This window comes from Rhinolophus sinicus, linkage group LG17 (genome assembly GCF_036562045.2).
Source record: "Rhinolophus sinicus isolate RSC01 linkage group LG17, ASM3656204v1, whole genome shotgun sequence".
In the NCBI taxonomy this organism is placed as follows: Eukaryota; Metazoa; Chordata; class Mammalia; order Chiroptera; family Rhinolophidae; genus Rhinolophus; species Rhinolophus sinicus.
The window spans coordinates 26,102,248-26,121,443 of record NC_133766.1 but is presented as its reverse complement, the minus strand read 5'-3'; the positions used below and the strand labels follow the sequence as shown (position 1 = coordinate 26,121,443).

The 19,196-nt window shown below is 45.7% G+C and overlaps 1 protein-coding gene across 4 annotated transcripts in view; it reads left to right on the top strand.

The window, feature by feature from the left end:
- Positions 1-19,058, top strand: part of CADM3 (cell adhesion molecule 3) — a 32,468-nt gene extending 13,410 nt beyond the window's left edge. For 2 of the 4 annotated variants that reach the window (XM_019716855.2, XM_019716856.2), the window contains exons 2-10: positions 4,935-5,036; positions 7,057-7,197; positions 7,699-7,851; positions 8,562-8,699; positions 9,076-9,246; positions 11,488-11,578; positions 12,049-12,218; positions 14,973-15,098; positions 16,646-19,058. In XM_019716855.2, the coding sequence (XP_019572414.1) occupies positions 4,935-5,036; positions 7,057-7,197; positions 7,699-7,851; positions 8,562-8,699; positions 9,076-9,246; positions 11,488-11,578; positions 12,049-12,218; positions 14,973-15,098; positions 16,646-16,764 (1,211 nt within the window). In that variant the 3' untranslated portion in view covers positions 16,765-19,058. The remainder of the gene's footprint in view (positions 1-4,934; positions 5,037-7,056; positions 7,198-7,698; positions 7,852-8,561; positions 8,700-9,075; positions 9,247-11,487; positions 11,579-12,048; positions 12,219-14,972; positions 15,099-16,645) is intronic. The other 2 variants (XM_019716858.2, XM_019716857.2) reach the window with 2 other exon arrangements.
- The last annotated feature ends 138 nt before the right edge of the window (positions 19,059-19,196 follow it).

Genomic DNA, 19,196 nt, shown 5'->3' with positions numbered 1-19,196 from the left:
CCAGGGCTGGCCTGGTGGCTCAGGCTGCTGGAACTCCATGCTCCTAACGCCGAAGGCTGCCAGTTCGATTCCCACATGGGCGAGTGGGCTCTCAACCACAAGGTTGCGGGTTCGATTCCTTGACTCCCACAGGGATGGTGGGCTCCGCCCCCTGCAACTAAGATTGAACAGGCACCTTGAACTGAGCTGCTGCTGAGCTCCCGAATGGTAGGAGTTGGTTGAAGTGCATCCTCTCAACCACAAGGTTGCCAAGTTCGACTCCCGCAAGGGATGGTGGGCTGCGCCCCCTGCAACTGACAATGGCAACTGGACCTGGAGCTGAGCTGCGCCCTCCACAACCAAGATTGAAAGGACAACAACTTGACTTGGAAAATAGTCCTGGAAATACACACTGTTCCCCAAATAAAGTCCTGTTCCCCTTCCCCAATAAAATCTTAAAAAAAAAAAAAAGAAAAGAAATCCAATTAAAAATATAATTCAATGGGTACAAGTCAAACCACCACCACCACAAGCACCCATCTTCAAAGTGCCACCCTTTTCTTTTTGAGTCACATTCAGGTGAGTGTTGCTCAGGTGAGCCACCCCGGCCGGTGATGCAGAAAGGACCCTTCCCCTCTAGCCCCTGCCCCACTACCACACGCACGAAATACATGTTCTGCAAAGGGAAGCAGTGTAGTGAAGATGTGCAGAAAGGCTGAGCTTCATGGTCAGAGGGATCTAAGTTTAAAGCCTGTCCCATCTCAACACTTATTGAATCCATCATATGGATGAGTTACTTAACTTCCCTGAGTCTTAGTTAACTCATCCTTAACATGTGCATAATAATACCTGTTAAAAGGGTTGTTCTGGAATAATGAATATAGAGCACCTAAATTGTATCTTGACACACAGAAGGTGATCGATAAATATAGATTTCCACCTCTTGTAGACGTCTAGAGCTTCAGCCTCTGGATGGGCGACTCTCTTCTTTGGTCTATTTATTTGTTCTTACCCTGTTTCGTTTGCTAGTTCCTCTGCACTGGCAGATGTTGAGCCTAGTTCTCACAGTAGAAGATGCACAGCATCTGTGTTTCATTTATTAAATATTTATTAGGTACCTTCTATGTGTAATATGCTGTATTAGGGCCAGTATTGGATAAAAAAATTAATCGGATATCAACCCTACCTGCAGGATCTGTATAATTTTGGAGGGAAGCCAAACTTACAGTACAAAATAGATAGTAATGCATAATTTAAGGAAAGCAGATAAACTGTTCTAACTCAGAGAAATGAGAAATTATTTCCACCTGGGACAATCAGGGAAGACTTCTTGAAGAAGCTGGCACAAAAAGTAGGCTTTAAGGATGGGTAAGGCTTAGACACATGAAGATGGGCGAAGGGTATTATCAACGGAGTTATTGTAGGAAAGGTAATATATGCAAGAAAGCAAAGGGGTTATAGAAAGAATTCCAAGTACAGGTATATGTCTAGGATATCAGGTGAGTGAAGTAAAGAAAAGAAAGCTGAAAGGCATGCTGGCATCAGAATCTACAGGATCTAGCAGGCCAGGCTAACAAATCTGGATATGATCTGCAGACAGTGTGAAGTCAGTGAAGGTTTCTGAGCAGGGAAACAATATGACCTATATGACCAGAGCACTCTTCATCTATTTTTCTATATGAGGGGCCTCGCCTCTCTAATGATTCTGTGGTCTCAATGTCTGCATTTCCTTCCAACGACCCTGCCAGAGCAGAATTTTCACTATTTCCACTTCAAAGTTCATGCCAGCATTTCAGAGTACTCTCGTTTTCCTTTCCAATCTGAATCCACTGAGGGAATTTTGCTGACATCATAAATGATTGGCATGATATAAATCCAAAGAAGGCTCTATCCTTTCACAACCCAGGTAATGATTTCTTCTACTTATCCATGTTCCTATTGACAATATTTTAATCACTCATCTTTCCCAGGGGAGTAGCCATTCAGAATTTATTATTACAATTGTACAATTTTATAAAAACAGCAAGAAAACATAAGTACTTCTCAAAATTAGAGAGAGAAATGCCATCCCTGGGGGGGGGGGAGGGGACCCAGCTACCTCTTAAGCTGTTTCTTAAAATACTACAAATACCAGAGTGCGTTCTCTGTAAGCCTGCAGACAATATATCAAGCATATTCCAAATATGCCATTTATTGCAGATTATTTGTTTATTATCAGTCCCCCTCATCTGAATAATTCAGATTGGTTTGAATGACCTACATCATTATTTCACTTATTTATCCTATGCAGGAAAAGAAAATGCCAGCAAAATGCAGGAGGAGGGAAGGGATGAAAGGAATGTAAGCAAGGAGAACTGAATTTAGAATGCAGAAAGGAAGCACAGATGAAAGAAGGAGAGTGAAGACTAAATCCATGCTGTTAGACAGAATACACACTCTGTCTGATTAGGACTAGACATAGCACAGTGCCAATAGCAACTGAATGAATTACCAGACCAATTGAATTGTACTGAGTCCACTATGGTCTAAGTGCTAAAGATACACAGGCTCAAGGTATAGATGAGGAGACCAATAACCAAACATGTAAATGGGCTGAAAAGCTATAAGAAAAAGGAGCTGTTGAGAAAGCTTTGACAGCATCAACACAGAGAGAAAGAGGATCCTTGAGAGGTATGCTATTTGTGTGTCCCTGAACCTTTCTAAACCTCATCTCTAAAACCCAATTATCTGGCTGCCTACTATCTCTCAAGGTTGTTTTGACATTCAGTCAATTCGTGGTTGAAAATACACTCTGCAAACTCAACGTCATATGCTAAGGTATGAGATGGCTATTTCCTCTGTTCATTAGAGCAAAGGCCTATTAGTGTTTACCGTGGGCTGAGCACTGATCCTGGCTTCTCTCTGTCCCTCCACCATCTCAATCTTTAGCACAACCATTTTGGCTTCCTACTGTGTGTTGAAGCAGAGCGCCCACAAATACACAACCTGGAAAATAATATGAAACACTCACCAACTTCAGGTTGCCTCAATCCTTGAGGTCCACAGAAGGCAGCAGGATGAGAGCCTGGTACCCAGGGAGGGTCTCTGCTGGATGGGCGAGCCCTTGTCTTCTCCCTGGTAGAATTTCCTTCTCTTGTCCTGACCTTTGTTGCCTCTCTTCGTCAACACTTTCCTTGTCCTCTTTCTGCCGACTTCTTTCTACCTGGTACATACTTTGTTTTCTCTGCTTTACTGCCCCTCCCATTTTGGCATTAGGGCTTCTGTTTGAGAACAGTAATTTCTGAAATCTCCCAGAACATGTCTGTAAAGAACGGTGGAGGAGGGCGGCACAGAGGGACGTCTCCATGGAGGCCTGTGAACCCCTGAAGCTGTCTCCTAGAGCCCTATCCAAGAAGCAAGGACTCTCTCTTACTCCCCTCGCCTTCCCCCCTCTCCTTCCCCCTTTCCCTCTGCCCTCACTCTCCCTCTGCCCTCTCCTCTCTTTCCCTTCTGATTAGGCAATTCTCTCCCTCATCCCCTTTCTTCTCCAGGACCCGAGGCCCAAGTTCCACTTCTCTTTTCAGTCTCGCACCCCCACCACCTCGTATCCCCCACGTCCCTCACCATTGCCTGTGGCCCAGCGCCCCCTTCCCGTTCTTTCCTCTCCCATCCACCCTTCCCCCGCGGGTTCTTCAGAGCAAGCGCGCTGGGACAATTAAAGTTACACCCAGGCTCGTGGCAGGACGGGTAGCAGCTTGGACTTTTCCTCAGCAGCAGATGACCTCACTGAATTTTGTGCATGTGATTGGCTACTTCTGGGCTTATGGCGGGAGACCCTGAAAAGAATCCCTAGGCCTGTTTCTTTGTCCTTCCGCCTCTTTAAGTTGAATTGGGAAAATAGGCCCTTGACACTATATAGTACTTCACAAAAGGCTTTAGAGGCTACCCTCTAGGAAGAGAGGGATTTGTTGTGCCAGAGAAGGGAGCAGAGTCAGTGATACCGTGTTTCCCCGAAAATAAGACCTAGCCAGACAATCAGCTCTAATGCGTTTTTTGGAGCAAAAATATAAGACAGGGCCTTATATTATATTATATTACATAAGACCGGTCTTATAGTAAAATTAGACTGGGTCTTATATTAATTTTTGCTCCAAAAGACGCATTAGAGCTGATTGTCTGGCTAGGTCTTATTTTCGGGGAAACATGGTATAAAGTGGGCAATTGGACTGAGGGTGGAGGAGGAAAACTTGAGAATTGGAGTTTTCAATAGAAGGTAACAATCTAGGAAGGTGTGGAGGTAACTTCAGCCCTGTTTTGTCTGTCTTCAGTGGTAGGGTCTTACCTGAAATAAATGGAGCTTCGGATTTGGATCAGGCATTTAATTTCCCGTCTTTGTTCTTCTATTTGTATGACCTTGGACAAGTCACTTACTCTGTTTCCACACTGCAAAGTAGTAATGATAATACCAGAGTACCGATTTTACAGGTTTATTAAAAGGATTAATGTGAAAGTATTTACTAATTATTAAACCTGTCATTATTTTAGTAGATAATATGGTGTAGCAGAAAGAATCCTGGGTAAAGAATGAAAGGTCTTTGGTTATTTTTCATTTTCTCTGTAGTGACCTTCACTAAGTCACGATTAACCTCTATGGACTTCATTGTCCTCACCTACTTATGATGTGGGAGTACTAAACCACATGACCTCTAGGACCTCTTTTGGCTCTAACATTATATGATTGACTGATAAAACTTATCCTCCTTTAATTCGTCCATTTGGAGAAAGAGTTCACTTCCTTTTTCAGGACTCTAGTTAATCTCTTTCCTTTGTGAGAAATCCATCTTCTCTTGAATATCCTGGTGAACATACTGTTCATAGGGCCAACCTCTTACCCCACCCCCAAAAATGAAAGTGTAGATCCGAAACTGCAGCAGTGTATGTGTGGGGCTCTTCCTTGATGGAGATTCTCTCCCCAGGCTACTGGCAGGAGCAGGATTTGGAGCTGGGAACTCTGGCTTCACTCGACGAGGCCATCAGCTCCACAGTCTGGAGCAGCCCTGACATGCTGGCCAGTCAAGGTGAGAATCCAGGCCCCCGCATCTCAGTGCCCTCAGTGCCCTCGCCATCCTCACATCACGTCCTAGTCACGTGGCCTTCACCCTGTGTCCTCACTCCCCTCGTTGCCACACAGCTTCTCTTCCTCCCCCTCTGCCAGTGCAGTGCTTAGTTCTATGCCACCACCGTCTCGAGCACCCACTCCTCCCTTACTCCAGCACAGAGACCTCTGTATCCGCTACACCTTTTCCCCCCAAAATAAAAATATTCCAGGAGGAGTGTTTTACTTAGAATAACGAATTTCTGGAAAACATAGTCAAGGTAGAAATCTTCATAAAGGACTGGGGACAATGGAATTACTAGTCAAAAACTGGTATTCTAGCCAGTAGTAAATGAGAGGCTTCCCAAACCTTTCACTGAGATATTTAAAGAATATATCACTCCCAAATTTACTCAGCCAGTTCAGTCTGTGGCTCACTAATCTCAAAATCATAGTTTTAATTCTCAAGTTAGGTGATTATTTGAGGGCATTCCAATGAAAAAGCACTGCTTTTAGAGTCAGAAGAATAAAGTTCTAGCCCTAACTAGCATCACTGATAAATAGAATGATCTTAGGCAATCACTTCACCTCCATTGCCTCATTGTCTACATCTGTAAAATGAGGGAATAGGATTCCATGATCCCTAAGGTCCCTTCAGTTCTAATTTTTATGATTCTAAACACTAAAATGAGTAGCCAGGCTTTGTGCTTCTATTTGGAGACAGCCACCCTGAAGCACTGGTGCTTGGTATCAATTCCAGCACATGCCACCTTCACTCCTCAGGGCACTTTCTCTGCCAGGAGTACTCATTGTATGTTTCTTGGAAATGGAACTGTGGTGATCAAGAAAGAAAAAATAAGCAGACAGGGCAGGAGTAAGGTCGGTGCCATAGGGAACATGTGGATCATCTAAATTATTCAATTATGGAATTAAGAAGTGTGTTTCTTCTTTCCTATTCAGAGAAGAATAATACTAGTTAAGTAATTTAGTGCCATAGAAGAAATATTCTGGATATTTCAGAATCATAGATGCAAGGTGTTATTTTTAGTTCTGTGAAAGTCAGTGCTATTGGGTTACAGAAAGTCAGTCCTGAAGATGAGGGACTCAATATTGGGAATCAGTAGCTGCTTTTGGAAAAATAGAGGAAACAAGTGTCACACAGTCCAAGGAGCTCACAGCTATGCCTGACTAGAAGGCAGTTTGGGATTCAAATGGCTCATCCATATACCTTATTAGTCCTGTTTTAGTTTAACTTGACTAAGGAGAGAGGGATTAGAAAACTTATTTCCATCACATTGAAAGGAAAACTTTAATCCTCTGCTCTTTAAAATAACACCAAGATGGTGATTTGGGTTTATGTTGGGAAGCGCGTAGCACTAATACTGAAAGCAATATGTTAAGGCAGCTGATGAAAGAAGGGAAGTTACCATTGGAGGAATTGAAACTTCCATGTCAAAATGTTTCAGTTTTTTAAAAAATCTTTCTTGTTTGTTTTGAAGTTTTATCAGTTACCTCTTATGTAAATAAATGTGCAATCCAAGGGCTGGCCTGGCCTTTCCCTCACTTTTAGTTTTGGGATTATTAGTCACAGCTGCTTCTTCTGTTCTTGCTTTTATATGCAGATGGTGGCAGAAAGGCAAAACATAGAATGACAGATGCGTATGTGTGTTTTCAAAGGTGAATGGTAGAACTCTATCAGAAAAGACACATGTGGAGTGATACGTGTAGATTTGGAGTGTCTTTATTCCTCTAAGTGTTTGTGGCCCTGTCAGTTCATTCAGCAAACATTCAACAAGTGACAGTTTTTCTGTGTATTCAAAGCAAGAAGAAATAAGGTCCCCACCACCTCTATTCCTTCACCCTATTTCTTCCTCTGTGATGTCTTAAAAAACACAGAGACCTCGACCTTGGATGGTCTGAATTAGATGAGGTGGACCTTGGCCCAGAAATGGGTGGAGGGGCTAGGGCTTACTCAGGCAACTAACTGTATTCTACTTCTGCAGACAGTCAGCCCTGGACATCTGATGAGACAGTGGTGGCTGGTGGCACCGTGGTCCTCAAGTGCCAAGTGAAAGACCATGAGGACTCATCCCTGCAGTGGTCTAATCCTGCCCAGCAGACTCTCTACTTTGGGGAGAAGAGAGGTAGAGTCTCATGAGTTATCTCTCTCTGTGGGCAACCATGGGCTGGGGAAGGGGACTGCAGCACTGAGGAGAAATGGCCCTGTAGTCCAGAGGCTAAGAAGCATGAAGGTATGCTATTTGAGGAAGCAAAAGCCCTGGGCTCCTCAGCTAGTTTCAGAGAAACTTCAGTATCATAGCTCTGACCTAGGCCATGGGTTTCTGACCTAGGTCTTATAGGGTCCTGGGGTGACTTTACCCCAAAGGAGCAGTAAGAGACAGCTGATGTCAGTGTTGTGTCTCATGAGAAAGCCCTTGAGGACCAACCATCTTTTCTGAGTATATCTCTGGCTACAGTGCCCAGAAGCCCAGGAAAGTGACTGAATGACCCAAAGACTGCTCAAATTCAGGAGCAGTTTTCCCCCCTTGTCCCATATCATCCTAAAGAAGCTGACCTGGGATTGAAGATAAATATGAAAGACGCCAGTAAAAGCTTTGCTTCCAATTCTCCCGATTTCCCCCCAGCCCTTCGAGATAATCGGATTCAGCTGGTTAAATCCACACCCCATGAGCTCAGCATTAGCATCAGCAATGTGGCCCTGGCAGACGAGGGCGAGTACACCTGCTCCATCTTCACTATGCCTGTGAGAACTGCCAAGTCCCTCGTCACTGTGCTTGGTGAGGCTCCCAAACCCCAGTGTCACCACAGCATGCTCCATGTAAACAAATCTCCCTAGGTGGGCCCTTGAAGGAGCCTAGAGCCAGGCAAGTCTCCAAGTCTTTTGGAAAATTTCAGCCTGTATTTCCTTTGCTACGGAATGACATGCAAAGAGCACTGAGTTCTAATCCTTTCTCCTCTACTTACCACTTACTCTAAGACAAATTTCTTACTCTCTATGAGCTTGAGTTCCTTAACCTGTAACAGAAAGATGATGATGTCTGTTCCAACTACCTCCTATGATTGTGTGAGGGAAACAAAAGAAGTGCATGTAATGTATGATTATAATGTTCAAGTTGAGTACCCTAGTTGCCTACACGCTTCCACGTAAGCATCCTATATTTCATCCTATATTGCAATTTCCTTCTTTGCTTCCCTGAGCTTCACACTATTTCTGTGGCCACCCAGTTGTGCTGTGGGGTGTCAGTCACGTATCATTTCTCAGATATGGTTTATCTCCCTAATAGCATACCTTCCCCCCCACCCCCGAGGTCTTCCTTCCTGGTCCTCAGGGAGGAGATCAAAGAGAAAGATATCTAGTCTTCTACTCATCATAAATCATAATAGCACCCAAATATCTTGACCCCCACAGAGGCCATCTCAGCAGGGAGAGCTGAGTGTGACCTCATGGCCTCTCCTTCATATCCTGGCCATCCCCTATGCATGGTAGGAATCCCACAGAAGCCCATAATCACTGGCTACAAGTCATCATTACGGGAAAAGGAGACAATCATCCTAAACTGTCAGTCTTCTGGGAGCAAACCTGCAGCTCAGCTCACCTGGAGGAAGGGTGAGCAAGAGCTTCCTGGTAAGTTTCTTCTGCCTTGGGGTTACAGGAGGAGGTGGTGCTGAGGGGAGGAGAGGAGAGAGGGAGGGGAACATGTCCATATGTCTGTGTATGTGCACATAAGGCATGATATAGAAGGGAAAAGTGGGAATGACAGATATTCTGTGTATACTGTGTGTGTGTGTGTGTGTGTGTGTGTGTGTGTGTGTGTGTGCATGTGTGCAGGTGCCTACATTCTCCTTGTGTGTACATACCCATTTCACAACTTTCTAAGTTTGTCTAAGTTGAGACTCACCATCTGTATGTCTACAGTGGGACCCACACAATATCTGTATGTTAGTGCTCACTCTGTATCTACGTGTGTGTGCATGTATGTGGGTCTGTTTCTGCACTCTAGGAGAACCAACCCAAATACAGGAAGATCCCAATGGTAAAACCTTCACCGTGAGCAGCTCAGTGATGTTCCAGGTTACCCGGGAAGATGATGGGGCAGACATCCTATGCTCTGTGAACCATGAATCTCTAAAAGGAGCTGACAGATCCGCCTCTCAACGCATCGAAGTTTTATGTATGTTATGGGCTTGTGGGTGAAGACGAATCAGGTATGAGATGGGGAGTGGGGAAAAGGAAAGTGCAGGTAACTATACATGAAGCAACAGGCACACATGAGCGGACAGGTAAAAACAAAATGAGACAAGAGCTGACAGGATGAGCCAAGGGTCAGCAAATGTTTTCTGTAAAGAGCCCAATAGCAAACACTTTAAGCTTTGGGGGTCATATGGTCTCTGTCTCACCTACTTACCTCTGCTGTTCTTGCAGGAAAGTAGCCATAGATGATATGTAAACAAACGAATATGGCAGTGTTCCAATAAAACTTTATGTACAAGAACATGTAGCTTGTAGCTCCAAGGGGCAAGTTTACCAAGCCCCAGGGAGGTCAGTGCTATGCAGCTGGCTTGTAAGTTGCAGTGGTAACTAAAACAAACCAAGCATTAGAAGATGCATGTTCTAGTCTACCTTCCACCACTTACTAGCGTGTGATGCTAAGAAAATTACCCCACTGAGCTTGGTGTTTTATTTGCTAAATGAGAAGATGAACATGGGGATCACTAAGTCTTATTCTTTTAGTCTAGCATACTATAGTTTAAAGAAAATACAGGTGGTAGGAAACACAATCTCTCTGGCATCAGTCTTTCCAGACCTTTTCCCTACTGTACTCCCCTATCTGCCGTAGCTTTATGATTTTTCTTGGGATTCTGACCCAAAATGGCCACTCCTAACCTTTCCAAGGATTCTTATCCCTCTATGGAATCTGTCTTGAGTAAGGACAAGGAATTTCCCTCCCCACCTGAGGAAATTTGGATATTTTCAAAAATAATTTTTCTTAGTAGAGTAACCAAGGGGAAAACAAAACACAATAAAGTACAAGGGCAACAGACAGAGCCGTGAAGCATTATTTGCCCTAATTTATCTAAAGGCTGGGTGTTTCTAAAATAATTAACACCCTTAATCTCCTTGTGGAAGATCCAGGCCCAAATTCAATGCTATTTAAATCAGTTGCTAAACCCATTGCTGAAACTCGAACATGGGGTAGGTTTGGGGTGTCATCACTCTGTGTTTAGCAGACTCTCAATCTGGAAGCAAACAACCTGGATTCTAGCTGCAGTTACTTACTAGCTGTGTTACTTTCACCAAAGTATGTAATCTTAGTGGCTCCTTTTTACTTCACTAAGTTTTCCTGAGAATAAATGAAACAATATCTATGAAAGCACTTTGTAAACTTCAGAGTTCTATATAGCTATAAGGTGTTTCTCTGATTATTAGTTCTGAGAGCAAGGCCCCTGGTCTTGCTTGGGCTTCTTCCCCTAAGACTGGTCTCCGGCCAGGGCTAATGAAAGCCCTCCCCAGTCTGATTCGCAAAGATTTCTATGTTAGGTACCAGACCATCGGGCAGTCACTCTCCAGGGAGCTTTTTGGCCTAACTGTGATCAGCATTCAGTCAACAATTGCTATACTCTAGGTACTGTGCTAGAGGTTTCTATGGCTGTGGGGCCCAGGAACACCCATTCTCTTACCTGGCCTGATTCTCTTTGTCCTGTTTGATTTGACTGAAACACCTTCATTAACTGGTTATTGAGGTTGGCTCTATATCCTTAGGAGAAGCTCAGCCTCTTTATCTGTTGTTCTAAACCAGCATCTGGTTGTATTGTTCTATACGGCCATCTGGAGCTAGCCTCCTCAACAGCCTTTTGGGGTCAGTGGCAGATGCCATTGTTCCTTCACAGAGCCCATCTATATTGTGTTAGTGCCTTTTTGCAGCCAAAATATGACCCTCATCTCTTGCTATTTCAAAGCTCTCACTTCATTTTTGAACTGATCACTAAAAATGTTTTTTGTTCAGGTGTTGTTTCCAGTTTAAGCTCCCTTGCAGAGCAGAGGATTCAGAGGTTGAGAGCTCAGTAAATTATCAAGTTCAAGTGTATTTGTTCTGTCATCAATATGTGTTAAGTCCCATTTATGTGCTAGGCAGTGTGCTAGGCACAGATGAACCAGTGACACCCCTTCTCAGCTCTCTGTTAAGACATCTCTTGGATCCTCACCGAAGACAGACCTTCCGAAACCCTACCTCTACGAGTCCTTCACACATTCAATGATAATAGCGGTCTTTGCTTACAGAAGTAAGGGGAGAAAGGTCTTTGTTTATGGCGTCTTGGGCAGCTGAGGCATTTAGGTGTAGAAGCTGTAATGTATAACTAGGTGATTTTGTGGAGGTGGGAGTTTTGCACTGACATCATTTCCTTCTCCACAGACACACCAACGGCAAAGATTAGGCCAGACCCTCCACATCCCCGTGAGGGCCAGAAGCTGTTGCTACACTGTGAGGGTCGTGGCAATCCCATGTAAGAAGATCCATTTCCTGGCCTCTAATACAGCTCCATACTCTCAAATTGTGATTTTCGTTGAAAGTCTTTCAATCTCCTCTGTATTGTCTGAGCCTCTCATTTTCCCTGACACTGTCTAACAACATCCAGCCTTTATTTTTCCTGCAAAGAGCAGAAGTGGGGAGGGGTCCCTCCCTGGTTCCCTGAGGTTCCCATAAGGAACCAAGTTACAGTAAGATACAAGTTAGTACATCTCCTGTTTCCCAAAATTCAACCCCAAAAGGTTACCCCTATCCCGTGCCTCAGAGTGGCTCAGTGCCCCTGGCTCCTATAACTTTTACACTTGCATCAAACAGTCCTTGACTTCCCTGCTCCCAGTTTTGTTTTTTGCATGTGTGTGTGTGTGTATGCGTGTGTGTGTGTTTAATCTCTCTTTAGCTACCTGAGCTACTTTCTCCTGAACACCTGGGATTTCTTTGCCTCAACAGCCCCCAGCAGTACCTATGGGAGAAGGAGGGTAGTGTGCCACCCCTGAAGATAACCCAGGAGAGCGCCCTGATCTTCCCATTCCTCAACAAAAGTGACAGTGGCACCTATGGCTGCACAGCCACCAGCAACATGGGCAGCTACAAGGCTTACTACACTCTCAATGTGAATGGTGAGCCCACCTCCAGCATCCCTTTTCTCTGTCCATCTTGCACTCTTGTCTTTCTATCTCCTGAGAGCACCCCCAGATGGTGCTTGAAACTGGGCTAAAGGGACAACAGCCCCCTACCTAGGGCCTGAACACTCAGGCTTCAGATCCACTCTGAAGTGTGCAATAAGGAAAGACCAGTAGAATGGAAGGCTCCCATCAGACTTTGTTTAGCAGTAACACCATCCTCCGATCCCTGCACTCACCTGGCAGCAAGCATAATAATTCTGTGTTTAGAGGCCCCAGAGCCTCTCAAGTGTGGGTGTAGATGCATTGCCCTTTGCAATAGGCTGTTCTCAGAGTTGCTTCTCCTGTGACTAGTATGAGATGCATCCTGCTGCTATCATCTCCTGTCCTGCAGACCTGGGTCCAGCCAGAAATGGAGATAAATTTGTACTATGCTGAGAACTAGTTAGAAGCTTTTCTCAGATGCCATATCTTCTAGAGGGGCTAGGTGATGCTTCTTCTCTGAAGTTCTTCACAAAGATACAACTACCAAACCCAGTTTCAGGAGAAGAGACAGGCTAGCACAGAGGTGCCTTTATGGAAATTTTTGAAGATCCCAATGGCAATGGAGTCCTGCCAAACAGTCTTATAAGCCTTTCCTCAGAATAGAGGAAATGCATTGTGGGGGTGGGGAACATCAGAGTCTCCCTGAACATCAGAGTGCAATGCCCATTAAAGCAGTAAAGGGAGAACATCCAGGCCTCTCAGGGATAAGAGACCATTGTGTCTGGATGGGGTGATTCCAACTCCAGAGCAGACCTCAGATGTGACTGCCTCGGCACAACAAACAAAGCTACTGCAGAATGCCAGGAGCAAGGACAATGCATTGAGGTCCGGTATCCCCAGATCTCTCCAGACCGACTCTGATGATGATTGGCAGTGAGAGAAAATTCTTGTTCCTTTATGATTGGCCTCTTGCTGATCTGCTTTGCCCTGTACAGGAAAGCCAGTCCTGTTTGACCTAACTGCTTCCAGTGCTGACACCTGGTGGTAGAATAAGTTACTGCATCTTCCAGGAATATCCTAAGCAGTACTGTTTCCCCAAAAATAAGACCTAACCGGAAAATAAGCCCTAGCATGATTTTTCAGGATGACATCCCCTGAACATAAGCCCTAATGCGTCTTTTGGAGCAAACATTAATATAAGACCCGGTCTTATTTTCGGGGAAACACGGTGTTGATCCCCACCTGCCTGGAATGAAATTAAATAGATTTCTACCTATAGAAAGGGGGCCTGTCATGGATGACTCCAGAGGTCATTTTGGCCATGGAAACCTATGTTTTTCTAGGGAATTTCCATCTCCCTAGTCTCTGGAATAATTATCCAGGATTTATTTTGAATATGGACTGTGTCTCACATACTCCCTGGGAGAAAGACAGTGGGTAACCTCACTCTGCTTCCTCCAACTTATTACCATCACACCCCCACCATGATATGATTATCATGGAGCCCCCAGGCCAATCCTCTCCCTCCCTCCTAAGTAGAACATTAAAAGACAGAGCATAAATGTTTTCTTTCAAATAAGGTACAGACAGGCAAGGAACTAAAAAGCTGGACCAGTCAAGTCTGAGGAGACATAAGGTAGGAAAGACAAAACATTTAAGGAGTCAGTGAAGTATCAAGACTCAAGCCAAGTCTATGGAAAAACAATAGCTCTCCCATGGGTAGGAGAGTCATATCTATGGCAAGTATAATTTTGGACATCTCAGTACTGTATCCTGAGCCTGTGGACTGCCTTCTCAGGCATTTGGGACTCTGCTGTGGCTGGTGCCATCCTTGGCATGCCTGACCTATCTGTGCTGTGGGAATTAATCCTCAGTAGAGGCTTCTTTGGGAGGACAGATTCTCTGTCCTATAGCAGAGATGTTGGCCATCATTGGAGGAAGCACAGTGGGACTTCTATGAAGGAAGACTTTGTCCTTCCCATAAACCTTTGGATGGTGGGAAGTGAAAATGGATTGCAGATCTTCCTAATGAGACTTGCTAGAGGACTGGGGTTTTGCTGGAACTCTAAACTCCCCTGCCAAGAAGGAACACTGTTCTTTATTAAGGGGGTCGCAGTCTATCATCTTTTGTAAAGTATTGTCAAAGTGCCTACTTTTTGGATCCATCAGTTTTTCTCTGCTCCTTCTCTATGTAATCTCAGGGCAGTGGGTGGATAGGTTGAGAACAGGTTGAGTATCCCCACTAGAGAAGCCAGCTCAGAATAGCAAGCAGACAGGAGAGTAAGTGGTTATGGGGGATAGGGAAGGAATACTCTGATAACCCAGAAATCGGAAGAAAGAAAGATAGAGACATAAACAGAGACAGACAGAGAGAGAGAGAAAGAGGAAAGAAAGAGACAGAGAGAGAGAGAAAGAGAGAGAGAGAGAGACCAAGAGATGATTTAAATGTTAAAGCAATGATCTTTGACTTGGCCAAGAACAAACTTCAATGCCATGAACTCAACTTAAAGGGTTAAATGGGAACAGATTTATATATTTATTCATGAATGCATCAATTTTATTTAAATATAACTATGTTCTTCTACACACTGTGTAAGAAACTTGTGTACAAAATAAGGCGTATTCCCTTTGCTGAATGATACCACTCCATTCTCCTGATGTTAGTCCATGTTCTCTGCTGTGTGAGATTATCTGTGACCAGGTCAGAAATGCTATCAGATTAAGGTTTTTCCCAGGTCTGACTGTGTGCACTCCCCCTCCCTCCAGACCCCAGTCCGGTGCCCTCATCCTCCAGCACCTACCATGCCATTATTGGCGGGATCGTGGCTTTTGTCGTCTTCCTGCTGCTCATCCTGCTCATTTTCCTTGGCCACTACTTGATCCGGCACAAAGGTCAGATTCGCGAGAAAATCGGCAGGAGAACTTGGGCGTGGGTAGGGAGTTAGGTTAGGGACAGGCAGGTAGGAGCTGTCTGCAGGAAGGGCCTTTGGAGACTCAGTCAGCCCCTTGGAGTGTTTGAAAAAGAATGCAGCCAACCCTGTGATAATGGAAAACCTCATTACTTTGTCATCATCCAGTAAAATCAAACCTTCCCACATAGTCAGCTGCTGCTCCCATGCTGCTCTGCTGCCAGGGTGTTCTGCTGTAAGCAGAGAACTGTGAAACTCTGCATCTTCTTCCCATTTCTTCCTATACTTTCTTCCTTTTGTTTAGCCTCATTTTCCTTGGTCTTTGACCTCTCCACCCCTTGTCCCCACGACATCTGTTTTCTTTTCTCCCCTCTCCTATATGCACACCATGTCTCTCTACCCTCTCCTCACACACCTTCCTCTCAGATGTCCCCTTCTTTTATAACTTCTAGCCAGTAGCTGGATTACACCAACTGATCAAGTACTAGCCAGCTCTCAACTGTCATGTACATGGAGCTGACATAGCAGTTTCCCTAACACTACCTTACATGCATACATACACATGCACACATGCACATACAGGCACACATACAGACATGCATACACACATACACTACACATATACAGACACACACATTCATACACATGTATTCATATACATATGCACATACGCGGTCTGACAATGAAGTTCACAAACTTGTGGCAATGATGTGGCTAACTTTTTTTTTATATCCGAGGGAATATTCATTATGAATTTTTACCAACTGGAGAAACAGTTAACCACGTTTACTATTTGGAAGTGCTGAAAGGGCTGCGTGAAAAAGTTAGACGACCTGAACTTTTCGCCAACAATTCATGGCTCTTGCATCACGACAATGCACCAGCTCACACAGCACTGTCTGTGAGGGAGTTTTTAGCCAGTAAACACATAACTGTATTAGAACACCCTCCCTACTCACCTGATCTGGCCCTCAATGATTTCTGTCTTTACCCAAATATAAAGGAAATATTGAAAGGAAGACATTTTGATGACATTCAGGACATCAAGGGTAATACAATGACAGCTCTGATGGCCATTCCAGAAAAAGCTCCAAAATTGCTTTAAAGGTTGGACTAGGCACTGGCATCAGTGCATAGCTTCCCAAGGGGAGAACTTCAAAGGTGACTAGTGATATTCAGCATTGAGGTACGTAGCACTTTTTCTAGGATGAGTTTATGAACTTAATTGACCTCGTATACACACATGCACCCATATACACGCACATACACACACACCATTATTTTTTTGCCTGTGTTATTAATGAAATTCTCATTAAAGGCAGGATTCATTGATTCATGAGGGTGTGGTCAGGTGATGGATATTGGCAGCAAAATACAAGTTAGGTCAGGTATGCGGCTTTCTTCTTCCCTAGAAGAAAGCTCTAAATAGGAGAAAAATGAGAGGAGCAAGGTGTGGATGGGTAGGTGGGCAAGGGGGGCTTCAAAGTCTGGAAACTGCACTTGAAAAGAGGAGTCCCTATCTCTCCCCAGGAACCTACCTGACACATGAGGCTAAAGGTTCTGACGATGCCCCAGATGCTGACACAGCCATCATCAACGCGGAAGGCGGGCAGTCGGGCGGGGACGACAAGAAGGAATATTTCATCTAGGGTGACCACCCACCTCCTGCGCCCCTCAGGGGCCCCATGGGGACTGCTGGGGCCATCACCAACCCGGACTTGTACAGAGTGACCCCAGGGCTGCCCCTCCCGCTTGCTCCCTAGGCTCCCCACCCCCTGTACAGAATGTCTGCTTTGGGTGCAGTTTTGTACTCGGTTTGGAATGGGGAGGGAGGAGGGGGGGGAGGAGGGAGGGTTGCCTCAGCCCTTTCTGTGGCTTCTCTGCATTTGGGTTATTATTATTTTTGTAACAATCCCAAATCAAATCTGTCTCCAGGCTGGAGGGGCAGGCGCCCTGGGGTGAGGAAAGCAAAACACTTGGAGCTTTAGGAGGAGAACGAGGGTGGCGGGGTGAGGACAGGAAAGGAGCAGAGCTGCTCTTACCAGGCCCCCATCCTCTACAGCAGAGCCGCTTCCTGGACTTCTCTGGGAATGGGGAGGTTGTGAGCAGGAGCTAGAGGTGGCCTTTCCTCTGCTGAAGTCACACACCTGGAGCTATGGACAGAGATGAAGGTGCCTCTCTGACACCCATTCCACCACGATGGGAAAGGTGTAAATGGGGGAGTCCCTGAGAAGATGTGACCTGCAGATGGGATGCAACCACACAGAGACCCATAGCTTCCACATGGGGAGGACGTGGGTCCCTGCCAGAAGTAGATTTGGAGAGGAAGTTGGCAGAGATGGCCCCATCTCCCCCTTGATCCCCAGGATGAATGAAGCCAGGCCCTTTTCACAGGAACCACCCTTGAGGATAGCAAGGCAAGGCTGTCCCTCCTTGTTCCGGCAGCTGTGGCAGTGGTGCTGCTCTGGGCCTAACTGTCTGCTTCCCCTGCTTCCCTCCCCAGGGTCCCCTCACTCTCACTGAAGCCCTGGACTGTTGCTCAGCAACCGCTCTTCCCACACTGTGCTGCTTTGCCCCTTTCAGTTCCTAAACCTTCCCTTAGTCTTTCCTCCCTATCCCAGCAGCCAGACAGACATAACCATGAAAATACTAAAAGGAGTTTCACTGCACTGAGCTGTTTCCTGCCCAAAGGAAGGGAATAATGTGAACTCTGTGAGTGTGAGGATGTGTATGTGTGTGTATATCTGTATGAGAGGCAATGATGCAGGTCCTGGGCAAGTGGGCGGGCTGTGGGACGTGTAATGGAGGGCTTTGGGAGTGGAGGATTTGTAGCCAGCTTTGAACCTCCTCTGGGAGGTTGCTCCATCCTTGAACGTCCATGCTACCTCCAGTGTCCATCTGTCATCAGGAAAACAGTCCTAGGATGCATTGTGCTCAGTTGCCCATCTCACTTCACCCTAAAACACAGAGCATCAAACCCTGCCTCAATCTCCCTTCTAAGAGCTATGGAGTCAGTGCCACAGCCTTTGCTATGCATCCCTCAGGCCTCTCCCTGGTCCTGATCCTGGAAAGACCACTGCCATTTTATTTTCCCATAGTCTGTACCCAGTGAATTGAGGGCTAGGAGTGAAACATATCTCCTTCCCATCTCTACCCCTGCTTTTGATTTTCTGTTTTCCTTTGTGGCCCAAGCTAGTTGCCATGGAGATGAGATTGCTCACCCACCCTGTCCAGCCAGTTACCCTGTCTCAGATCCAAGATGCTCCTTGGCACTGCTGTCCCTCCTCCAGCATGTCTTCCCTGTTCTAACAACCCAGGGGTGTGCAAAATAGAGGGAGCTGCATCCAACAGGTCTGACCCAAACCCCTCAGTTCAGGTCATACTGCTGTGGATCTCCCAGCCGCTGGTTAGGGCCCTGGGCATCACAGGCAACCCTGCCCATCTAAGCCAGGGCCCCTCCTCTTACAGCAGAAAGACAGCCTAGGGCCTCAGGCCTTTTGGGCTCCTGTCTCCCAACACCTGCTTTTGGGAAAATGACTTTTCCTCTTTGAGCTAAACCACTCTATCCATATTACACAGAAGCCATATTTGTACCGGGGGCCGGGGGGCGGTGGGGGAAGAGGGTCCTTGTGCTGTGTGTGTCTGTCTGTGGGCTAAGGGTGGGGAAGGGAGCAGGAAGGGGATCGTGTATCTTTATAATCTTTCTAACTCTCTTGTGCTAATCTCAGAGGGGCACCCTCAATATATCTGGATCACCGTGTTGCTTGGCTGCCTCCTTCTTGCTGTTCGTGCTCCTGTGGGGATGCATGTGTAAGGATGGCTCTGCTGGTGCCCCCTACACCTGGTACATCCAGGGGTCATGTGTGCCTCACCAGGCTACCCTCCCAAGGGCATCTCTGTATGGAAACAATATAACTCTCCAAGGGAGAGATGTGTCTGCTTCCTTTGGCTGGGCCCTTGTTTTCCAGAGTTTGGGGTGAGGCAACTGATTGCTCCCAGGCTGGAGAAGGAGGAAATGCAGGTGAAGATGCCATCAAAATCATTCCAGGACAGCGTCAACAGACCCCCCAAACTCATTTCC